At 44.9% G+C, this 22,776-nt stretch overlaps 1 protein-coding gene across 5 annotated transcripts in view; it reads left to right on the top strand.

Annotated features, from left to right (window-relative positions):
* Positions 1–15,682, top strand: part of AP2B1 (adaptor related protein complex 2 subunit beta 1) — a 116,037-nt gene extending 100,355 nt beyond the window's left edge. For all 5 annotated transcript variants that reach the window (XM_068531074.1, XM_068531073.1, XM_068531072.1 and 2 more), the window contains 4 exons: positions 3,490–3,574; positions 4,512–4,598; positions 10,280–10,434; positions 15,227–15,682. In XM_068531074.1, the coding sequence (XP_068387175.1) occupies positions 3,490–3,574; positions 4,512–4,598; positions 10,280–10,434; positions 15,227–15,301 (402 nt within the window). In that variant the 3' untranslated portion in view covers positions 15,302–15,682. The remainder of the gene's footprint in view (positions 1–3,489; positions 3,575–4,511; positions 4,599–10,279; positions 10,435–15,226) is intronic.
* The last annotated feature ends 7,094 nt before the right edge of the window (positions 15,683–22,776 follow it).

Here is a 22,776-nt window from a genome sequence, read left to right as displayed (position 1 = left end):
TATAGAAGTGCATGGAGTGGGTGCTACGGAGAGGAACTAGAGCCTTCCTGAGAAATCCTTGTCAAGCTTGAACTAAATCTTCAGATTAAATAGATATTTTCCAGACAGATAAAGTTTTAGGAGAAGAACATATTAAGCAGAAAGAACAACATCTGACAAGAAACAGCGTGTCAGTTTCAGTGTTTGGGGAGCAAGAAGTAATTCTGATGTGCTTAAAGTTAAGGAAATAGGCTGGAGAGGTAGGCAGGGCCCAGATCCAAGGGAACCATATATATTTGAAATAAATGCAGTCCTAGCCAAGAGTAAAAGTTTGAGAGCTGCAAAATGCAGATTTTGAAAATCTAATGTAAAAGAGATGAAATGCTTCTTCACTGATCTCTTGTTAGCATAGTTGTAATACTACATTTGAGCATGTGTAAGATGTCAGTTAAGTCTAATATGGTTTTCCTTAATTATGAAAAATTCTGAGTAAAAAGGTAAAGCAGAAAATGGTGAAAGAAGAGGGAACTTTTCTATGAGAAACATTTGTTAATAGTACTTAATTGTACGTCAGGCACCATTATAAGTGCTTTGCAAACATTTACTCGTTAGCCTCATAACAACCCCGTGCATTTGGTCCTGTTGTTATCTCCATCCTTCAGACCGGAGAGTGAGCTGAGTACTACTGCCTAAAGTCACACAGCTAGTAAGTAACAGAGTCAGCATTTGAAATCAGGTGGTCTGGTCTGGTTCCCAGGTCCGTGTTCAGAGCCACTGTGTCTGCTGCCTCTGATTTGGGTGTCCCAGCTTCTCAGAGAATTATTCTAGAGCAGAAGTCCAGGGATAGTCTTCAGGGTGTCCTGAAACCCCTGAAGTTTTTGTGGAAACGTTGCATGTACGGTTTTCAGAAAGAAGGTCCCTGACTTTCATCTGTTTGTCAAAAGGGTCCTTGGGGCAGAATGGTTTTAGCACTGCTGACCTAGAAGAGCTTTTCATGTCTTTTCCATTGTTAAAGGGCTTCAGTTGGAATAAGGATTCCCTCAGAAGAACGATCTATTTATAAGCCCACGCAGACTTCTTAGGTAACATTGTTCTAAATTGATTACTTGTCTGGTTGATCTTCCTAGGAACTTTTTCCAAAATACATAGGATGGAGTCCCGGATTCTGTTTTGAGAAATCTCTCCAGATGATTCTAATATAAGTCTTTGGTTGAGAACCACTAATATTATCTCTTGGAGGACATGTGACCCACACTAGCCCACTTGAACCCACTTCCAGTTTTCACTTCTAAATGCCCTTTACAGAGCCTGGCACTCCCTCAAGGTCTTCTTGGTGCCCTTATTTGAAATAAGAGTTCCCATTCTCTCATTGCTGAGTACCAGATGAATTAGAAAATACCTCCTTCCCAGAAGCCCACAGCTGGTATAGATCTTTTGAAGTGGTGCTCTAGTACATCTTAAAGAATGTCTAAGGTCCCTCTTTCCTGAGGTTAGTTACTCTGCTTGTATTCACCAGACTCTAGCTTTTTGAGACTCCTGCTGTCTCAGCATTTTGGGCATCTGATTATGTGATATAGGTCAGAAACTCCTGGGTGTGAGTCATTGAAAGGTTAAATGTACAAGTTACAAGGAAAGTAATTTGATGAATTCTTATAGGAAAGAGGGCGGAAAGATATCAAGTAGACATACCCAAATCAAATTTTGGAAGATGAAATAAAGGTAACTATTTTAGGTGGGGAAGGGACTTCCCTGGTGGCGCAGTGGTTAAGAAACCACCTGCCAATGCAGGGGACATGGGTTCGGGCCCTGGTCTGGGAAGATCCCACATGCCACGGAGAATCTAAGCCCGTGCACCACAACTACTGAGCCTGCGCTCTAGAGCCCACGTGCCTAGAGCTCATGCTCCACAACGAAGAGAAGCCCGCCCACCACAACGAAGAGTAGCCCCCGCTTGCCGCAACTAGAGAAGGCCCATGCGCAGCAACGAAGACCCAATGCACACACACAAAAAAAAAGGTGGGGAAGATGAGTTGATAACAAATGTAAAAGAACTGGAAGTACTTCGGAAAGAGGATATTTCAATCTCAATGTGCTGTTGAAGTATAGACATTTGCCCCAAGAAGGGGCGGGGAGAGAATAGTGGTGCTGGATAAGCACTTTTTACCTTTATTTTCTTAGAGAGAAATAGACATGGTTACTGATTATAAAACTCACCTAGAGAAATGGTTTTCTGCAGTGCCAAGAGCATAGATAGGAAAGTCACCAGTGACAGAAACCAGTGGGAAGTGGTAGTTTCGAGCAGTTCTTCTACTCTCCCCTCTTACAGTATATGGCTCTTATAATCTGCCACAGTGGAGTCTGCCTGTTTCTGAATAGAGAAACTAATCAGTGTTGCCCCTGAACAGAAGTACTTATTATAGCTTTTTAAAAAATATGAACAGCATGCTCTGGATTGAATGGGCCATGGTAGAATCACAGCCTGCCCAAATCCAGAAGTTTGTATTGTGAGAAGAAAACTCATTTCTTCATTTGTTCAAAGACTTTTCCTTCCGAGAGTCATCAGATTTACGAGTGTTTGACCCAACAAGCTTTTCCAGCCTTATGACTGAGGAAAGTAAGATTTTATAAAAGAAAGCGCTTTAAAACTGATATCTGAAAAAAGATAAGGGGCAGTATGCCACCAGTTATTGTGGAGAGAAAAAAAACCAAGGTTTAGAGTCAATTTTGCATTTGCATCCCGGTTCTTCTGTGTACTGACAGTGTGATACTGGATGTTACTTAAGCTTTCTGAACCTCAGTTCCTCATCTGTAAAATGAGAGGGGAGTAATAGTACTTTTTGTTTGGGATAGTTATAATGAGGATTAGAAATATTGTCATTAATAGGTACTTAGTAAGTGGTAGCAGAAACTACTATTAAAACAACTGACTAGATGTCGCAGGTATAGAATTTGTGCCTTGAATTCATCCCTCCTGGGGCCCCTCCTGGAGCAAGGCAGAGTTGCAGGCTGTCCACGGTGCTCTTGACAGTGGAGTGAATAAGGACATGCTTTGCAGTGTATGGGCTGGTATGTCTTGATTTGGGGTTTCCTGCCCTGTCTAAAAGAGGAAGGAGGGACTTCCCTGGCCGTCCAGTGGTTAAGGTTCTGCGCTTCCAATGCAAGGGGCGCGGGTTTGATCCCTGGTCGGGGAACTAAGATCCCACATGACGTGCAGTGAGGCTAAATAAATAAATAAATAAATAACAGATTTTTGGGACTTCCCTGGTGGTCCAGTGACTAAGGCTCCGTGCTCCCAATGCAGGGGGCCCAGGTTTGATCCCTGGTCAGGGAACTAGATCCCACGTGCCGCAACTAACCAAGACCCAGCGCAACCAAATAAATAAATATTTAAAAATAAATAAATAAAAGAGGAAGGAAATTGGGTGATATATTTCTAGACACATAACTGTTCTTTCCCTCCTACCTGGCTTCTTATGATGTCCTAATTTTCCCTTGCTACTTTCCTGGCAGGTGGCTGTGAAAAACAATATTGATGTCTTCTACTTCAGCTGCCTCATCCCACTCAACGTGCTTTTTGTAGAAGATGGCAAAATGGGTAAGTATGTCCTCCTGTCCTGCCAAATATACCTTTGCCCTTCCTCTGAATGTGTCAGGCAGAGCATAGCCCCAGAAGGACAAGTTATTTTGAGGTTTAAAAAAATGGAGGAAGGCTATTCTAAAGCTCTAATAATTGCTAATTATATATTCTCCTGAGTCACAGTTGATCTTGCTTTGCTGTTGGTCTCCAAGTCACAATGCCCATTATCCGAGTAAGCCAGTCACCACAGCATACAGAGTAAGTGGCTTGGTGACAAGTAGATGTGGATTTGAATCTCAGCTTGGCTGTTTACTAGCTATGTGACTGTAGCAAGGTGCTTAATTTTTTTGAGTTTCAGTTTCCAAGTTTACAAAGCAGAAATAGTTTTTATAATGACTTGAGATAATACATGGAAATTCAGCACTTAGCCCTGTCCTGAGTTCTTACTGTCTCAAGATAAGAATTCAATAATTTGTGATAAATCTATTGGTATTCCCCATGTGGTTGTTGATATTTCTCTCTTCCCTTACTTAGGAAACCACCGTCTAATAAAACTAGCTTGTAGTGATACATATGAAGTTGTATTGGCACTTAACACTGGTTTCATTCTTACAGTAGCTGTTTGGGTAGGGTAGGCGGATGTAATAATATATGATGAAATTAAGAATCAGAAAGTTCACAAGACTTACCAAAGTCACCCAAATCGGAAAACACTGGAGGTAAAACTAAACCCTAGATGTAGACTCTTTTCCAGTGTATCTTAGTGCTACTCATGAGGGATTAATTGACCTGGAGTGTAGCACCTCTGCATAGCTAAGAGTTGACTCCAGTCCCAGGCTACTGCTGGCTGTATTGCTAGAGCCAGCACTCCAAAGGAGAAATGGTACAAGGGCTTAGATGTCAGAATATTGACAGATTGTACACATCCTTCCTTTCTCTCTGCTTCCCCATACAGAGCGCCAGGTCTTCCTTGCAACATGGAAGGATATTCCCAATGAAAATGAACTTCAGTTTCAGATTAAGGAATGTCATTTAAATGCTGGTGAGTGATGACTCTAAATTTCATTTTCATCTTAGTGCATTAAATTAGATATTTGAAAATTTTGTCTTTTCTTTACCTATCTTTTCACATCTACCTTATTTCTAGTGAGTATATGGTATTACTATGCAAACTTCTCTTTAAAAACTTGGGATGTTTTGATGTAGGTACTAGATTACTTACAAACTAACAGATTTAAGAAAAGAACTAGAATGGATCCACCCACCCAATTCTCTAGTAGTTGAACATGTATGAGTCATGTTACTTGAACATTCTAAGCATTAGGTAATTGAAGTGGCACTTGAAGATATGCACTCTCCCCAAAATTAAAAGGACTGTTTGTCATTTTACATCAGCCTTCAGTAGTGGCTCTTTCTGAGATCCTTATTTGGAATCCTGTGTTTACTAGTAAATAAGACTACATCATAGTTGATTAAAGCCTAGTTGGTAGCCTTTTTCTTTCTTGCCTTGTGTCAGCTTTCATATGGTTATACTGACCTCTTTAATCACCATGAAAAAGCTCCAGCCCCCTTAGTAGTTAGTTTTATTACTGTACTAGAACATCAAACGGGGAACCCAGGAGGAGAAACAATAGCAGCTGACAGTGCCTAGGGCTTTGTTTCACTGAAGCATCCTCAGGAGTGGAAGGAGCCTTCAGCTGTTCAGGGTCTTGCCTTTGTTCCAGTCTCTCTTTAAGGTTAGTATAAGGCCTTATGAAATGAAAGGCATTTGAATGAAAGTGAGCCTTGGTGCTGTTGGGTGCCGCCTCTTTTCCTCTTTTCTTCATTCACCCGTCATTTCCTCCTTCTGGCTGCCGCCCTCCCACTGTAGCTGGAGCATTGAGTGGGGGAAAGAGGCAGTACAGCAGTACAGAAAGAAAAAAAAAAACAACTCACTGTCTTCTCAGTTCAACTTGTTCTTTAAAAAGTTTTTTTGCGGGGAGTGGGAGTGCTCTATGATGCATTCCTCCTCTGTGTTCAGACAAGTCTTTTCTTACAGGGCTTCTCCTGAGCCCTTGGAGAGGTGTTTGAGGAGATAGTTTTCTGTAATGTCCACTGTCGCTACTAGTTTGTCGATTCTCTTCAGGAATACCACATATCTGCCTTCTTTTGAACATATTCTTGGTCTAGGTTTCTCAGCCTTACTGGTTATGTAGTTATTAAACAAAACCAGATTTTTGCTGAGTTTTCACAAAAAAGTCATACTTAAATTGAGCTGCTTTTTATGCCATATTCTAGGTAGGTGACGGTGTTCTCTCTCTCCTAGGCTTACTGGTTAGTTACCACAAGCCTCATTTGATGAGTTGGGAGGTTGGGCAGTTTTCCGTTGTGTAAGCTGTTTTTCAGGAAGCTTCAGGTGCAGAATCTGCAGTGGTTCATGGCGAGAGTTATAGTCACCCTTGTGTAGTCAGTCCCAGGACATTTCATTTATTATGCTCCTGAGAACACTTGTCCCTCAGAAAAGGGTTCTGTGGTCAAAAAGGTTGGAAAATACAGTGTATGATGTGCCTGTCTTGGGTGAGCACATGAGCACACTAGAAGCTGAGGCTTCCTGCATCGAGGAGACCAGTCTAACTCAACATTAACTGAATTTTTTCACTGTGGAATTTAAAGTCACAAAATGCTTATTATTAACGTCTTATGGAACACCAGCGTTCCTTGAACATGCACGATCTGGGAAACTCTGGCCTATAGAGAGCAGAGAAAGGCCAGAGTAATTGGAAGGCAGATTTGGTTTCAGAGGTCTGGTGTGAAAGGGACATGCTTTTTCAAAAAAGAAAATGGAAGTTTGGATGATTGAGGGCTTTACTGTGGCCTGTCAGAGTTATAGAAAAGATCCCCCTGCTTCCAGATTGGGGTTCTGAACCCTTATTGAACCTTGGTGTACATTTGTGATCTTGCCCAAAGAAGGGGTGTCTGGTCTTGCTCCCAAAGGGTCTTTGTCTTCTGATATAAACTGGAACAGTTTCCCAAAGCAAATTCAGTTTTGATCAGTTCTGCCGTGGCCTCATGCCAGTTCCTCCCTGCCTCGGGTGCTCCAAATACCAGCAAATCAGTTTTCCAGTGACACACAGTGCAGCACGTGGCAGTGCAGCACATGGAGCAGAGGGAAAAACAGCCACTTCGTTTTCTCCAGGAGCCCGAGGCCATCGTTTCCCACACTGAATCATTGCTAATCGCTTACAAGACCACTTCCTGCAACTAATCCTTTCTAGCTTTTCCTCTGCCTCCACCCCAAGGTCTGCAGTACCCTGGCCTTTACATTTCCTTCCAGTCTGAGGGCTCTATTAACATGAACATTTTCAGGTTTAGTGCCTTCTGATTCAACACCCTGGGTCTAGCTGAGAGCTAAAAATACCATCCTTCCCAGCTGATCTGTCCTAATCACAATAGCACCAAGCCTTTAAATAGCTTTTTTGTGCCAGAGTAGACATTTGACAGATGGAGCTAACACTCTGAGGGCAACAGGAAGTCGCAGGCTTAAAGGGCTGACCACCTAGCATTGAGCTTTTACTTTTGCTCTTCCATTTCTTCTAGAGATGAAAGAAGAAAAGAAACCCTCTTCCTAAGCCTTAATCATTTATCAGTTCTTAATAGAAAGGTGTATATGACGGGGTGCTTATGGTGCCACTAGTTGTGTAAATACTAGAAAATATTAGATCAGAAAGGCACCAATGTATGGGTCTCCCTGCTTCCTAGCACTGGTCATCTCTACTGGCGTCAAGCGGTCTGTATGAATCTGTTTTACAGCTTATATTACAGCTGTATTTGGGCTTAGTACATGTCTGGGACCACTATCTTAAGTATACAAGAAGTAGTTGCATCTCCAGCCATATCCAGAAAGGAATCTTTCTGGCAAGCAGTCTACAAACCTGTTTTTTAAATTAAGTGTTTATTATACTGTGAAAAGCTCAGAGACATGTTGTATCTATATTCACTAGTTGGGCTCTCTAGTAAGGGACAAATATTTCTTCTGCCACAGGGACTAGGTGAGGATGAGTTCTGTTTCTTTGTTTTGTCGTGGTTCTCCCCATCCCTCGGAACATTTCATAAATGCAAATGCTTTGCCAGCCAGCACTTAAATATAGTTTGGTTGTTCACATGGTACAAAGTGTTCTTTTCAGCAGGCATAATGGTTTTGAACTTCCTGATGAGTATGTGCCACAGCCAGGACCCATGCATGTACAGATCCCCCTTCCCACTCACTGTGTACCTTCTTCACCCTTACGGCTGCTGGAAGAGGTGCGACCTTAGCTTAAGTAGGAAAATGAAGGGGGGAAGACCACATTCACACCTTCTAAGACTTTAGGCCTCAGGCCCAAAGCCAGATTTGAGGTAGGAGACAAATGAACCAAAAGAAATCACACCTTGATGCAGTTGTAACCATATTTGACCATCTTTTAAAACTCTGTCCTTTAGGGCAAATCTCAGTGTCTTAACATTGCATTGTCATTCTCAAAGTCTCACAACTGTAAGATTCCATCACGTTTCCCAGGAGTTCAGGTATATTTAAAACAACGACAACAACAACTACAAAAAACTGACATCTTGTAAAAAAGTCTGTCCCAGTCTGACAAGGAAGCCTCCTTAACATTGGCTCGCATTGCCATTCTTAATAGGTTCATTTAGCAGAGTCTGATTATCCTGCCATCTACATACCCTCTAGCTCAAACCTAATAGCGAAGGTTTATGAAAATTGACTCACACATACTTATGTTATAGAACCCTCCTCCCTCCATTCAGTCTTCTGATAGAAATCATGATACAGCCATTTAGTAGGAGCAGAGCCAGGTTCCTAACCGGAATGCTTCCAAACACAGTAAAGTTAATCCATTCAACTTGCTTATTCTACCTGGCTGTTTGCCGCATTTTCTAATTCTGGGAGGGGTGAGTGTGTATGTGTGTTTGTGTGCTTCCATTTCTTAGCCTATCATCTCTTACTTAGGTGGTAAAATCACGAGACATCTGTAGGCATCTGGGCCTTGCTGTGTATATTGTCTAGAATATGTGCCTATGTAACAAGGTAGATCTTCAACAAAAGCTCCTGCTAGGTGCATGGGCTTCAGTAGTTGTGGCGCGCGGGCTCAGTAGTTGTGGCTCGTGGGCTCTAGAGCACAGGCTTAGTAGTTGTGGCACATGGACTTAGTTGCTCTGCAGCATGTGGGATCTTGCCGGACCAGGGCTCGAACCCGTGTTCCCTGCATTGGCAGGTGGATTCTTTTTTTTTTTTTTTTTTTTTTTGGCAGGTGGATTCTTAACCACTGCGCCACCAGGGAAGTCCCAGCATTTATTGTTTGTAGACTTTTTAACGATGGCCATTCTGACTGGTGTGAGGTGGCACCTCATTGTAGTTTTGATTTGCATTTCTCTAATAATTAGAAATGTTGAGTATCTTTTCATGTGCCTATTGGTAATCTGTATTTCTTCTTTGGAGAAATGGCTTAAATAGATATTTTTTAATGCCTATGGCATTATGTACATATCGGCGTCTCCAGCACCTGAGTCAGAGGCTTATTCGCAGGTATTGATGGCAGGTATCCATTGTGTCCCAGATACTGTGGGAAATACAGTGATGAAAAACTCTAGGATCCCTATGCTCAGAGAGCTTACTGTCTTGGAGAACAGAAAGACTGTCCATCACAACAGCCTTTTCCTAGAGAGCACAATAGAACATGACAGGTTTTTATGTGGAGAGAATTTCGTCCCTGAGTAATTTGAATTCTCATCAGAAATGAACATAATAAACTATCAACAAAGAAGTAGTGTTTATCATCTGTGTTTTTAAAGTTTCTCTTTCTGTGATGCTGTAACATCTCATGTTAGCAGTCAGAGAACAAGGAGAGAGAAATGACCTTTAATTCTAGAATGTCGTGTCTCTCTGATGCTGTAGTCACGAGGAAGACCCCAAACACCAACCTGTTCTTACCCTGTGTTGGTGACTATGAAGTCCTCCACTCTGACCAGCAACGGCAGCCAGGCTTACAGGGCCTTGGAGCGATCATCTTTGCACAACTTCAGTCTTCCTCAGAGTCTTTTGTTGAGACAGTTTGTTTCATTATTAATTTGGGGCATGGTATTCCCCCAAATTAATAATTTAATTTAAGACCTAAGAAATCATTTGCCTGCTTTTAAAAAAAATCTTAAACATCCAGATTAATAAATTTGACTTGCAGGATTTCTGCAACTGGGTGCTTTTCTGATCCTGGCACTTGAGGCCAGAATGGCTCATGGTGAAGTAGTAGCAACTTCCGAGGCAGTGTTTTGCATTTGAGTGTCAGTTTGGTATCCCCGTGAATCTGGGACTAGCGTTGGAGAGATGAATCTGACGTGGCAGTCACTGTGGCACACCCATGTACCTGTTTCTGTCTTTGTCCTCATCAGTGCATTTTTACGTGTCTAGCACCTAGTTTAAGATTACCAACTCCTTAGACCCACCATGATCTCCACAGGTAATTCTTACACTAATGCTTATTTGCACCTTATTCTGTTTTCTGTCCTGGAATGTGATACACAGGCACTTCAGGAGCTTCTTCCTTACCCTTCGCTCTTGTGGGAGAAGGGCTTTCTGAAACGTGCATGTATGCATGTAACAGTGCTTCTCAGGAGACTTGAGCACACATAACTCATAGTACCTTTGTTTGGTATTTTAACTGAAGGTGTTGGATTTTGAATCTGTGTTTCTAGACACTGTTTCCAGCAAGTTGCAAAACAACAATGTTTATACTATTGCGAAGAGGAATGTGGAAGGGCAGGACATGCTGTACCAATCCCTGAAGCTCACTAATGGCATTTGGATTTTGGCCGAGCTACGTATCCAGCCAGGAAACCCCAATTACACGGTAAGACCTTTCTCAGAATGGGTGAGATGGGTTCAAGGAGGGGGGTAAGAGCCCTTTCATTTTTTCTCAGCATCCAGGAAAGACCTGGTAGAGGTGCTTCAGACGCCAGGTATCCAAAACAAGCAGTCAGTAAAGAAGTCCCCAGTTGCCTCCTTAGAAGACCTTCTGTCTGCAGTGTCTGCCCCATCCAGCAGGCACGGTGCCTCGCAGCACGAGTGTCTCAGACTCCTCCTGGTATATACAGAGTTGCTCACAAAACTTGGCAACTTCATCAGTATTGGTTAATACTTAACCTAGCATATCTATGCATGTGGTACTGTAACAAGCTGCTAAGAGGATTGTTTCCGTAGCTCATTTCAAGCTCATTCCTGCTTTTCTTAGGATATCAGAATCCCAGACATATGAGCCTTTTTTAGCAGTGTTGTGTATCCTAAATGGTTGTTGAAAAGTTAAAGCAAAATGGGACATACCTTTCACAGCCTGTAAGGGGACTTTAGTTTAGAAAACTTCATTCATTACCACACTGGACTAAAATTGGAATCCTGGCAGTACTTTTAGGGGAGGAGCCAGTTGCTTTGTTAAACAACAAAGCTTTAATACCCTAGGCACCCGGTGTTCGTTTGCTGTTGTAAAATGCAGTCTCCCAATAGGATGCTGCTTGTCATCTGCATTTTGTCAAGTACAAGAAAAACCCTTGGGATGGGGGAAATATCTTATTCTTCTGTTATGTTTAAGGCTTTTGAATTGAATAACTCTAAGGAGGCTTCATATTCAGTAGATTAAGGGAGCTTTTTAGCCATGTAGCTGAGAAAAGTCTGTGACTCCTTTCCTTAATTTTAAGGCAAGCCTGTTTTCATTAGCATACATCAAGGAAATAATACCACCCAGAACTGAAAATTCTTGGTGTTTCCCCACTAGTTCCCTCCCTTGAAGTAAGCTGGACTAGTGTGTGTGTGTGAGCTACTGAGTCCCACCAAGCTAGATTTTTAGCCAAGCATTTGTGAGCTGAGACAGATCAGGCTTCCCTCATAAAGTGTACGCTCCTCCCACCCACCTCCTCCACCACCAGTGCCTTGTCTTTTTTTGTAAGAAACTACCCTGTCATTTTCCTTGAGCTCCCTAAGAAAGGAAAACCCCTCTGTGCTCTTTCTGGAGGGACAGGTTTTCACTGTAAAATCAAGGTCTTGTAAAATAACTCCATTTGCTTCCCTAGAAATTTCTTCAAAGTATGCATATTTGTGTGTGTGTTTTTTTTAATCATCCATTATTTTATTGTATATAGTATTCCATCTCAGCTAGGTTAAAGAAGCATGATTACCCCCAGATTGCAGGTAAGGAAACCAAGGTTAAGAATGATTAATGACTTGTTCGAGATCACATAAGTTGTTGGTAGGTGAGTGGTGTGTAGAACTCAGATATCTCAACACTTCCTACCATATTCTTTCTATTCATTATAAGGGTAGTGAGAATTTTGAGAAGGACCTCTTAGTAACAACATAGTTTGTTTAAAATTTTTAAAACCTTTTTATTTTGAACTAATTTAAGACTCACAGAAAGTTTTTAAAATGGTACATAGAGTTCCCATGTATCTTTCACCCAGTTTTCCTCATTGAGAACATCTTAACAACCATAGTACATTTTCAAGCAGGAAATTGATATTGGTACAATACTATTAACTAAACTACAGACCTTATTCAGATTTCACCAGGTTCTACATCATTACTCTTACTTTATTTTATTTGGTTAAGGAGTGTATACAGTACTATGAAATCTTATCACACATATAAATTTGTATAATCATCACCACGGTCAGGATACAGAACTGTTCCATCACCACAAAAAAACTCCTTCTTGCTATGTCTTTATAGTTACACATTCACCCAAGCCCTAACCCATGGCAACCACTGGTATGTTTGTTCTCCATTACTGTAATTTTGTCATTTCAAGAGTGTTATATAAATTCAATTCCTACAGCCTGTATCCTTTTGAGACTTTTTTTTCACTTAACATAATACCCTTGACATCTATCTAAGTCGTTGCATGTGTTAATAATTTGGTTTTTTTATGACCAAGTAAGTAGTGGTGCACTACATGATAAATCACTTCCGCCAACCCCTTACTGTATTTCATTAAGAAAGTATGTTTATCCCATGAGGAAGAGGCCTCATATCTCTAAGTAGCTCTATCTCACCTGGGAAGATAACTTGTCCCAGGTGAAGAAGTCTGTGTCCCAGGCTATAAACCAGAAGTGGATGTGTAAGTCCTTGGCTTACCTAGGCAGGGGGCGTGAGTCTAGGTGGGTGGCATTCCTGAGTGGTTGGTGTTAAAGATGTGTCACATAAAAGCAGGCTAGCGGTTCAAAAGTTAAAACCCTGGTAAGGCCTCTTTTCCCTTAGGAGCCATGTAAAATGAGACCCAGAGTCCTAAGTCAGATTTTTTAGCCTCTTTGTTCTTTATGTATGTTTCCCTTTTGCTTTCTTTAGGAATTAGCAACAACAACAAAAAAATCTTTTTTTTTTTTTTCTTTTTTTTAATTTATTCTGTCTTGTTTTAGCTGTACTAGTTGGAAAGCAAGGAATGGGTTTAAGTCTAAACTTAACCATTTGTTAAAGGCTGGGATGTCTGGGGGAGGGAGGTGATAGAACAGTCCAGAAAGAGAGATTCTTCCTTCTCTTCCTTCGCCTCCCTCCTCCTTCCCCCTCCAAAGAGCAGCTGAAATTCTCAGGGTCCAGGCGTGGTCAGTCCATGACCCCTGCCAGTGCCAACCTTGGCAGATAGGGCTTTTATTGAGGAAGGCAACGTTTCCTTATCACTCGTGAACGAAAAAGTGGATCTCCAACTGGTTGGAAGTTCCAGTATTGCTACAAAGATGTGAAAAAATACAGGACAGTATTTTGAAGGGGAGGAACTACCCTCTCTTTAGTCTGGGAGTTAACTCCCTTAGGCAGTTCTTACTCTTTTTAGCTTCCTCTCCTCCTCCTTTTCTGAACCCACATACTCTCCCACGAGAATTTTCTACAACACTGACAGTGAAGAGGCTGTGGAGGAGGAGGTACAGATTGCCTCTATAGGGAGCTTGAAAGTCAGGGAAATGCCTATAGCTGCAACTTTGACCAAAGAAGGGAGCTGTTTTCTACTCGTTTTTTGTTTTTTACTTACTTACTTTACTTATTTATGGCTGTGTTGGGTCTTCGTTGCTGCACGTGGGCTTTCTCTAGTTACGGCGAGCAGGGGCTACTCTTTGTTGCGGTCCGTGGGCTTCTCATTGCGATGGCTTCTCTTGTGGAGCATGGGCTCTAGGCACGCGGGCTTCAGTAGTTGTGGCGTGAAGGCTCAGTAGTTGTGGCTCACGGACTCTAGAGCACAGGCTCAGTAGTTGTGGCTCACGGGCTTAGTTGCTCCGCGGCATGTGGGATCTTCCCAGACCAGGGATTGAACCTGTGTCCCCTGCATTGGCAGGCGGATTCTTAACCACTGCACCACCAGGGAAGTCCTCTATTCGTATTTATATTCTTAAATTAGTTGTTCATTTGTTTTGTTCTACATTTATCAGAACTGTCTTCCTGATTAATGTCAAGCAGCAATTTTGGAAATGGCTTAGAGACTGAATATTAAAGCTGCAAATAAATAGAGCCTCTTTTGATGTTCTTTTGTTTGGCTTGGTTTTGTTTCGTTTTGCATTTTTAAAATATCACTAAGTTTTGAGGATGTGAGTTTTCTCAAGAAGTTCAGGGTTGACCAATCATCTTCTTGACGTTTTTGCCAAAAACATTCTCACCTTTTGTACTTTGTTAAATCATCCAGAGTCTCTAATAAGAGAATAAAGAGGTAATCTAAAATCTCATGGTGATACATCGTTAAAGACAACTTTTGTTAATCTACCTTAATAGACAAGAGCAATGATGTCAGTAATACAAAAAACAAGTATTAAATTTTCTGGTTCTAAATGCAGTTTGCATGGTTTTGCTGTTATGTTATTGTTAATAGTGTTTTGCCTAATCTAGTACAATTCAGGAGTCCAAATATGGGTTTAAATTTTGCACTTGTTGACCCACAAAGTGAAAATCTCAGTGTTCAACATTGAAATCTTTTTAATATTTTAATTTTAATTTGGTAATTGTTAGACTAGAAGAAGAGGTGGTGGTAGAGAAGTAGAGTAGTATCAGAAGTACCTGATAGGCCTGAATAAGAGGCAGAAAATGAAAGATTATGCTGTTGGCATAAATGGCTGTACAGTTGCACTCAGTAAATGTCTTTTTGTGTTGGTTCTTGTCTTCCCTCCTTAACAGTGTATACTCTTCTCAGTGTAATAAAGGAAAGACTAGTACCTTGGAGCTAGTATCTAGCTTACGCTTTTATTTTACTTGAATATACATCCTCCTGAATTGGGACCGAGATAACCATCCTTGTCAGACAGAAACTGGAGCAGACAGCTGAAATGACGACCACGTTAAGGGTTTTAACCCTTCCCTTTTCATTTGGTAGTAGTCCTTATGACTCTTAGCAAAGCAGTAGAGTATCTTTTCCCCTACATTTTTTCATATGGATTATTTCCTAACCTCGTAGACCCACATAGAATGTGGGTGGAAACACAGCACAGCTTGACATTGATTAAACTGAAATTCTAAAACCCGTGTAACCTATTAACAGGATCTCTTTGTTTGGCTACTCAGTGGTAGAAGCTCTTCTCCCCTTTTATCAGGAAGAGGTGTCCTTGCACTGAGTACTTGGATACCTTTCGAGTTAATGCCATCCTCTGTGCTAATCTTCCTTCTCCTTTTCCTCCAAACAGCTGTCGCTGAAGTGTAGAGCTCCTGAAGTCTCCCAGTACATCTATCAGGTCTACGACAGCATTTTGAAAAACTAATAGACTGGTCCGGTGCCCTCTGGCCACCCTGTGATCGGTGCAAGCCAAGAACTCTTAACTGGAAGAAAATTGTATTGCCGTGTAGAATCTGAACCCAAACACACTGAGGCCACCCACCAAGGTAGTGACTAGTCTAACCTGTGCTAACATTAGGGCACAACCTGTTGGATAGTTTTAGCTTCCTGTGACCATTTGTAACCACTGCTTCAATCACTTCCCACCTCGTGCCACCTGCTGCTATCTGTCCTTACTTGTGGGCTTCTCCATCCTGTGCCAGTGGCTGGCATTTTTGAGTGTAGTTTGATATTTTGTAATCGAGAGCTCGTTTCAAAAGCAGAAAAAGACAAAAAAAAATTAAAGCAAGGAAAAGTGTCACTGAAACGTAAACTGCACTTTATTGTTTTATATTTTTGTACATATGAGAAATTGAGGGAATAGTGTGTAACTGATAAAAAGTGTTAAAACAACCGCACAGTCCTGGAGGAAGAGACGCAGTTTCTTGCCCACCCCATTAGGGGTTTTTTGTCTGTGGCAGCCTTGTCCCTGATCCCTTTTTTTTCTCTCCAAACTCCTTTTCCTTGTGATTCCCCCTGCCCCGTATTATCATCTCCTCTGATGCTCTGCAGTTAGGAATGGTGGTCTTTCTTGAATGGTGCTGCAGAGTGCAGGAAATAGGGCCTGTCAGCATTGAGGCTGAGAAAAATGAGAACTTACTACATTCCTTTCCACTGATCTAATCTATTAATAACACTGATTAAGGAATTTGAGTAGAGATGGGAAACAGGAACCAAAATGCCCTTCCCCCATCTCCTGCTCTGGATTTATTTTAACTCTCAGGTCCAATTCAGATCTAAAATCTTAGTTTTAGAGTTGAAACAGACTTTAAGTAATAACTTACCCAACCTTGTTTTTCTAAAAAGGAAAAAGATAAGAGACAAACAGGATGTTATTGCCTAAGGCCTGTTAACTGATCAGTAGCAGAGGTGGGGGAGTGGGTCTCCTAAATCCTCATCAGTGTTGTCTTCACTGCAGGACCGTCTCCATAATTTTCTTCCTTCAATGCCTTTCTTTTACCTTTTCTGTGCCTGCTTCTTTATGGCTCTTCTCATACTTCATACAGATTTTGGCACTCCATTCATTGGCATCCGGCAGCAGCAGCGTGTCTTTCCAGGGACTTGAAGGTAAATCCTGATGCCAGAATGAAGGAGTAGCTAATAGTCTCCTGGAGCCACAGTTCTTGAGGCCAGCAGGATGGGTGCAGGGATGAAGTGAGCTTCGGGATGGCACAGATTCACTTGATCCTTCAGTTCTCTGATCTGTTCTTTACTTGTGTTGCTTAGGCTGCAAGGCAATTGAGATCGCCTCAGAGGGCCAAGCAGTTCTTTTCATCTCTCAAAAGATTGGGAGATGTGAGGACCCCCTGCCCCCTGGACACATTGGGTGTGGTCTGTCAAAGAATGCTTCATGCCTGGAACACCAGTCTGTTTAGCAGTGTTCACACTGTTTCATCTGTGGGCACCTGTGCCGACCAGCACCCAGGATTCAGGGTCCGTGACCAAGACTGCTTCTCAGATGCCCCTGCTCAAATCAGAGGCGCTTGGGTCCAAAGGCCTCATGTAGGACCCAGACCTAAGAGTGAGTCCAAGAGGAGGAGGAATCACAGAAAACAAGAGCAGAAACTACCCCCCAACCCTGTCACAAGTGAAATGACTCTGATTCATATCAGTTGCAAAGTTTGGGGGTGCAGGTCCCCCAAAGCAGCTTTTTAAACCTTGAGAATCTCCAAGAGAAGAATTTCTGGGGTGAGGGTCAGGAGCCATGTCCTGCGCTCACCACCCCTCAGGCACATGGAGAACAGGAAGTAGCACAGGTTTGCGTGTGGGAGGTGGGTCAGTTGGTGACAGGTGGGGTAGAAAAGCAGGTGGGTAAAGTCCCCTTTTTGGGAAATCTCTCGTGGAGTCAGTTGGATACAAGCAGTGAAGAAGGTCCACACGACACGTGCAGTGTTCTCATCTCAAAGCAAACTGCAGTTCCAGAAGGAAGAGCGTGTGTCAGGGTAAGCAGACAAGACAATTTTGTACCAAGATACGTTCCTCCACCCCTGAAACCAGGCTTCTCTCAGCCTCCCCGGCAGTGAGGGGAAACAGCTGCTGTTCTCAGCTGACCTGACTGAGCCAATGCGCGCGCGGAACTCTTCACTCCTTGGAGAGGCTGCCTCCCGGTTTGCCCCTGAGCAGTTAGGGAGGGATTCTGCTCCACGGAAAGGACCTCTCTCCTGAGGAGACGGAGCCTGTTGCCTCCACCACAGCTTCCCTTTGGGCCCATCTCAAGCCTGGCCAGACTGGGGAACGGAGTGGAGGTTGCCCTGCATTCCCCTCTCCTCTGCCTCAGTGTGTCTTTGTAACGTCAGCTGGTGTCTTACAAAGGGCAAGGGAACCACACACACACCCAGAACTCTTGCTGGTCAGAGATTCCCTGCGTGTCTGTCCTCGCCCGAGCCCGTTTTGTGTGTCTGTGTTGTGAACCTTGGGACTCTGGAGAGAAGGGGAGGGGGGGTAAACGTTGCCCTGAGAAGGCTTATCATTCTTTTGTTGTCGGCATCTGTTCTTGGGGAGGGTGGGGGTCGGGGGAAGCTTGACTTCGTCTTCGTCAATAAACTCTCATTTACATAAAATGAAGTTTGTGCCTATGTACTTTGTTCCCAGAAGTGACGATCTAGGACAAGACACAGCTGGCCAAGGGAGGGATGGGCATTAATAACCATGCTATTAGAACTTGCCTTTTGGCTGCCCTAGCCCTCCCAGGGATTTAGCCAGATGAAATGTTAAGATTGGCCTGAGGAAGAATCACAAGTCTCAGAGGCTCCTCTTAACCAAGCCCCCTGTCACCATCACCACACAGGCATTTCGCCGCAGGCAGGGAGTGCTCGGAGGAGCCCATCCGTCTTCCCTGGCAGGTCCCCTGCTAGGACCCAAAGCAGATGGTCCAGGGGCAGGCGGCCAGCCAGGCACAGGGGCAGAAGGAGCACAGCAGAGCTGCTCATCGGTGTCCTCTTACCCAGGACGTTTCACTAATGAATTTATAAAAGCCTCTCAGATCTGCACTCAGGGCCTGCATGTTCCCAAGTGGATAGAATTAATGCTGCTTTCAAGCAAACTTGCCAAGGAGTTCAGATCTAATCACCTGCATTTGTGTTGCCGGGGACACGTGAGCCAGGTGTGGTCAAGCTAGAGGCCCTGCCCCTGGTTGTGATGAGTGGACAGCGTCTGAAGTCTCCCACAGCCTGGAGTGGGGGAAGGAGGCTGAGGGATCCAATGCCCAGATGCCCTGAGCCTCTCTCACCAGTGGAGTGAGTGTAGGTAAGGTGCTTTGCACCGTGCTCAGCAGAGTAACTGCTTTTATTACGTGGATGTCCAAACACCATGAACAAGCTGCCTTTGGCAGCTAGGAACTCTTGGTTGTCTCCACGTGCTGGCTGCAGTTAGCCCGAGCTCTAACTGGAATAACACTTGGGGTGGAGTGGGGTCAGGGTGGTCTTTGCGGAGGTTCAGAGTCAGAGACACGAAGAGGGATGGGCCTGACTGAGGTCTAATTGGGTGCACCAGGTAAGAATGTCAATTTTGGCCAAGAAAATCCTTAGGACAGAAGCTTTCAACTCTTGGGTGCACGTTGATATCACCCAAGAGCTTTCACAAAAGGCTGGTGATTCTTGGCCAGTCGGGTGGGGCCTGGGGCAATCTGCATTTCAAAAAACTCCTCAGATGTTTCTAGAAGTGCTGGATTGAGAATCACTGCCAGAGAAGGACTCACACTTGTTTGCCTCCTGCCTCTCCTGCAGTAATGGTGCTCTTGTGGCAGTTGAAAAGCGGTAAAGCACTTTCATGCACGAGATGCCTGCCCATTTGTGAATTGAGAGCGTTATCCCCATTTTTCAGGTGAGAGGAGGCAGAGCCACGTCTTCTGATTCCCTCTGCCCTTAACTACTACAGCTTCCCTTCATCTGTGCCACCAGGCCAAAAGCCAGCCTTGCTAAGCCCCTGAGGTCCCAGTGTGTTCAGTCTCCAAAAGCAGGGTATACTGGCCCCCAGACCTCCACCTGAGATTGCACCCTTCTTCTCTGCCCCCGCCCCCCGCCACCAGTGGCAACTAAGAAATACTGAGATCTCAGGTACATTGTTTCTGAGACCAGAGAACAGCTGAGGACTCCCGGGTTGGAGCCTTCCTACTCCCACCTCATGCATTGATGCTTTTTCTGGTTTTGCTTGGACCCAGATTTCTTTTCCTGCCACCCCCAGCTCCAGGAGGCAAGAGCCTGTTTATTTTAATACCTGGTGTGGCACTTGGGAAAGATCACACCTCCCCCGTTGCTACCCATTTCTGTCTCCTGAACACTAATCCTAGAATCCCCACCAGCCCCCAGACATGTTATTAGCAACAAGGATGTTTCTTGAAAAGTTTCCGAGTTGGCTCCAAACTTGCCATCTCAGTTTCTCATTTAGCTTTTGCCCTGCCGTTCCTGATGCTGCCAACAAGAGGAAGACTAATTTAGGGATTGGTTAGACCCAGATGGACTTAATTTCCGGAATTACCCTTTTGAGACAGGACTGCCCCAACACTCTGGGACTGAGAGAACTCCACTACCCGCCTTCTCCCACCGGGTAGGTGTTAGAGGAGGATGTTCAAGTCTAGCCTAGCCTCTGGCTTTCCCTCCCTTGTTTTCATTCACTCTCCACTTACGGTCGAAGGCACCAGGATCTGGCTAGCCAGCTTCTGAAAGCCAGTGGGATCCTCGGCTACGATGGAGCAAGGGCGGCGGAGTGGCAGGTTCGGGTCCTCGTCCTCTCTGTCCCACTCCGTGTCTGGGCTTCAGATGCTGCAGGTGGACCCATGCATTCCATCCCCTTAAACCTCAGGCGTCCTCAGCTGAACCAGAGCCACAGACAGAGCCTCTCAGGTTTTTTCACCAAGGTAATCCTAATCATAGAAGAGAGTGAACAGGCTCCTAGGGGCGTACATCCTTAGACCAAAGTGACTCTCAGCGAACCAAGATGATTTAACCGAGTCTTAAATTCAGGCACATTTTGCATTTTATGTTAACACTATGGGTTTGTTTTTTATATAAGATATAATGCTTTAAATGACCTATCACTGCAAGCCAGTGTGAGGCCCCGTAATGAACCTGTGGCTTTGTGTTCTCCTAGTATAGCTAAGTTGAGAATTCTGAGAAGCCTGGCCGCAAGGTGTGTGTGAGCATTGTTGCATGATTTCTGGTTTCTAGTCTCCCTTGGGTGGAAATAGAACCAGAATGGCGGGCCATAGCCTGGAGGAGTAGACATAAGTTCTGGGATCCTTGGGCGGGGTAAGAATGAAAGATTTTCAAATACAGTGGGGGGGATTGGTAGTGCCCTGGATGATTTAATCAAGTTAGGAGTCTCTTGGTTGACTGTTGCGATTCCACAGGGCCAGTAAATCTGATGCCTCCAGAACAAAAGTGGCACTCCAGGAGGGGGCCCCCTGTATCCTTCTCAGCCCTGCATTTGCTTCTAGCTGCCCTGGCCCTTCTCCTCAAAGCCCTACCCAACACCTGGGCGGGAGCCGTCTTAGCATAAATGGAAACGCTTTCCCAAGGTCATGTTCAACCTTCCCTCTGAATGGCTGTGTCTCTAAAACAGAAAAGAAAAACGAAAAGCCACACAGACTCCACGCCAGGCACTGCATTACAGACTCTACACACCACAGGCTCATTTATGCTGTGGGGACAACTGGTCACCTCTTCATTTTACAAATAAGGCATAGAGTTCGGAGCGTTCAGGTAATTTGCCTTCAGTCACATAGTAAGTGGTAGGGGCCAGGGCCTAAGTCCAGATCTGCTTGATTCTGAAGCCCAGGCTCGTAACCACTGTACTGTCCGTCTGGACAGGAGAGGGAAGGGGAGCGAGCGGGAGGGTGCTCAGCCCACTAGTACTAGAAAGAATAGGAAGTCACAGTGCGGGATGCTGGGTCCAGGGGTAAAAGCACTTGGGAGATCTCTCCCAGCTTCCCCTCCTCCTCCCTGCACCTCTGCTTCAAAACCCTTCCAGGCTATCCCAGCCAGACAGGGCTAGATCCCAACTCCTTCCTCAGCAATCAAGGCCTTCGTGACTTAACCTCCACCAACCTCTCAGCCTCCTCTCCCTGTGCTTCCAGCCCCCCGCCCCCACCCCCGTGCCTGTCTGTGTCCTGGACCCCCTTCTCAAACCCTGGTAATTGCTCCCAATTTCTCTCATCTGAACCCTCCTCTTCCACACCCTCCCCCACCCTGGCACCCAAAATCCACTTCTTTCAAGGCTTCTTCCTTGAAAGTTGCCTCCTCTGAAGCCTCCACTGACTCCTCTCACTAGTTGGCCTGCTCCCTCTACCCTTCCCCAGAACCTTGACTCTGCACACAGCACGTATTCGCGCCACATGTGTGCTTCTGGCCTCCCTGATGAACTGTGGGCCCCTGGCCAAGTTCGTCAGTGGCTGCCCCGCTAGAGACTCCCAATTTTTGTCTTCCGCATTTTACACTTCAGTAAGACCAGTCACTCAGCCTCTCTCAGCCTCAACTATCTCATCTGTAAAACGGGGGAAACAGAATCTACCTCATAGTATTGTGAGCCTTAACTTTGAAGATGCAGGCGAAGCTGGGAGCACATTGCCTGGCACATACTCATTAAATGTTAGCTACCCGTGAGGAATGACACTGACCACGATTGTTTTAGAATAAATACACGGACGATTCTGCCCTCTCCCCTGGCAAATGCTGGTATCACCCCGTCTGGAGAGGAGAGGGGAGCAGTCGTTTCAGGGGATGGAGGTCATTCATTGGCCTGGGGTGAGCTTTGCTTTGCCAGCCTCCTCTGCTCTTCTTTCCCTGCTGCAGTGAAAGGTGAAAGTGACCACCCTTCGCAGCCCTCCGGTGGAGTGGAGGAGAGGAGTCTGGATGCCTCTCTAGCACACGGTGCAAGGCACACAGTGGGCGCCCGTCCAGTGACTGAACTGGGAAGGGTCAGAAGAGACCTAGAGAGGGAACCTGGGGTGTGTGGCGGGGGTGGGATATGGAGTGAAGCCAAAGGCTTTAGGGCCTTTCCGGTCCCTTTCTCCCAGCCCTCCAGGTTAGAGCTAAAAATACCGCAGGGACAGTCGGGAGGGGTGAAGGTCGAGGCTCGGGATTAAAGAATTTGTCCAGGGCTTCCCAAGTGAATATGGCAGGCTCAGGGACCCAGCGGAACGCCAGCGGGGCACGCCCCCCCCGCCCCCCGCCCCGCTCCCGCCTCCTCCTCCTCCCAGCGCGAGCGGGCGGCGCGCTCCGGAGGGACAACCGGGCTGGAGGTGTCCTACCCACTCGGCGGCCAGCACCTGCCCCCCCCCCCCCCCCCCCGCCGCGCCCGCCCTGAGCCCGCCCCGACTGCGCAGCCGGGGGCGCTCCCACCTCTCTCCCCCCGGGCCGGGGAGCC

Source organism: Eschrichtius robustus, chromosome 20, assembly GCF_028021215.1.
Source record: "Eschrichtius robustus isolate mEscRob2 chromosome 20, mEscRob2.pri, whole genome shotgun sequence".
Classification (NCBI taxonomy): domain Eukaryota; kingdom Metazoa; phylum Chordata; class Mammalia; order Artiodactyla; family Eschrichtiidae; genus Eschrichtius; species Eschrichtius robustus.
Note: the sequence above shows the minus strand (reverse complement) of the source record. Positions and strands in the feature narration are given on the sequence as shown.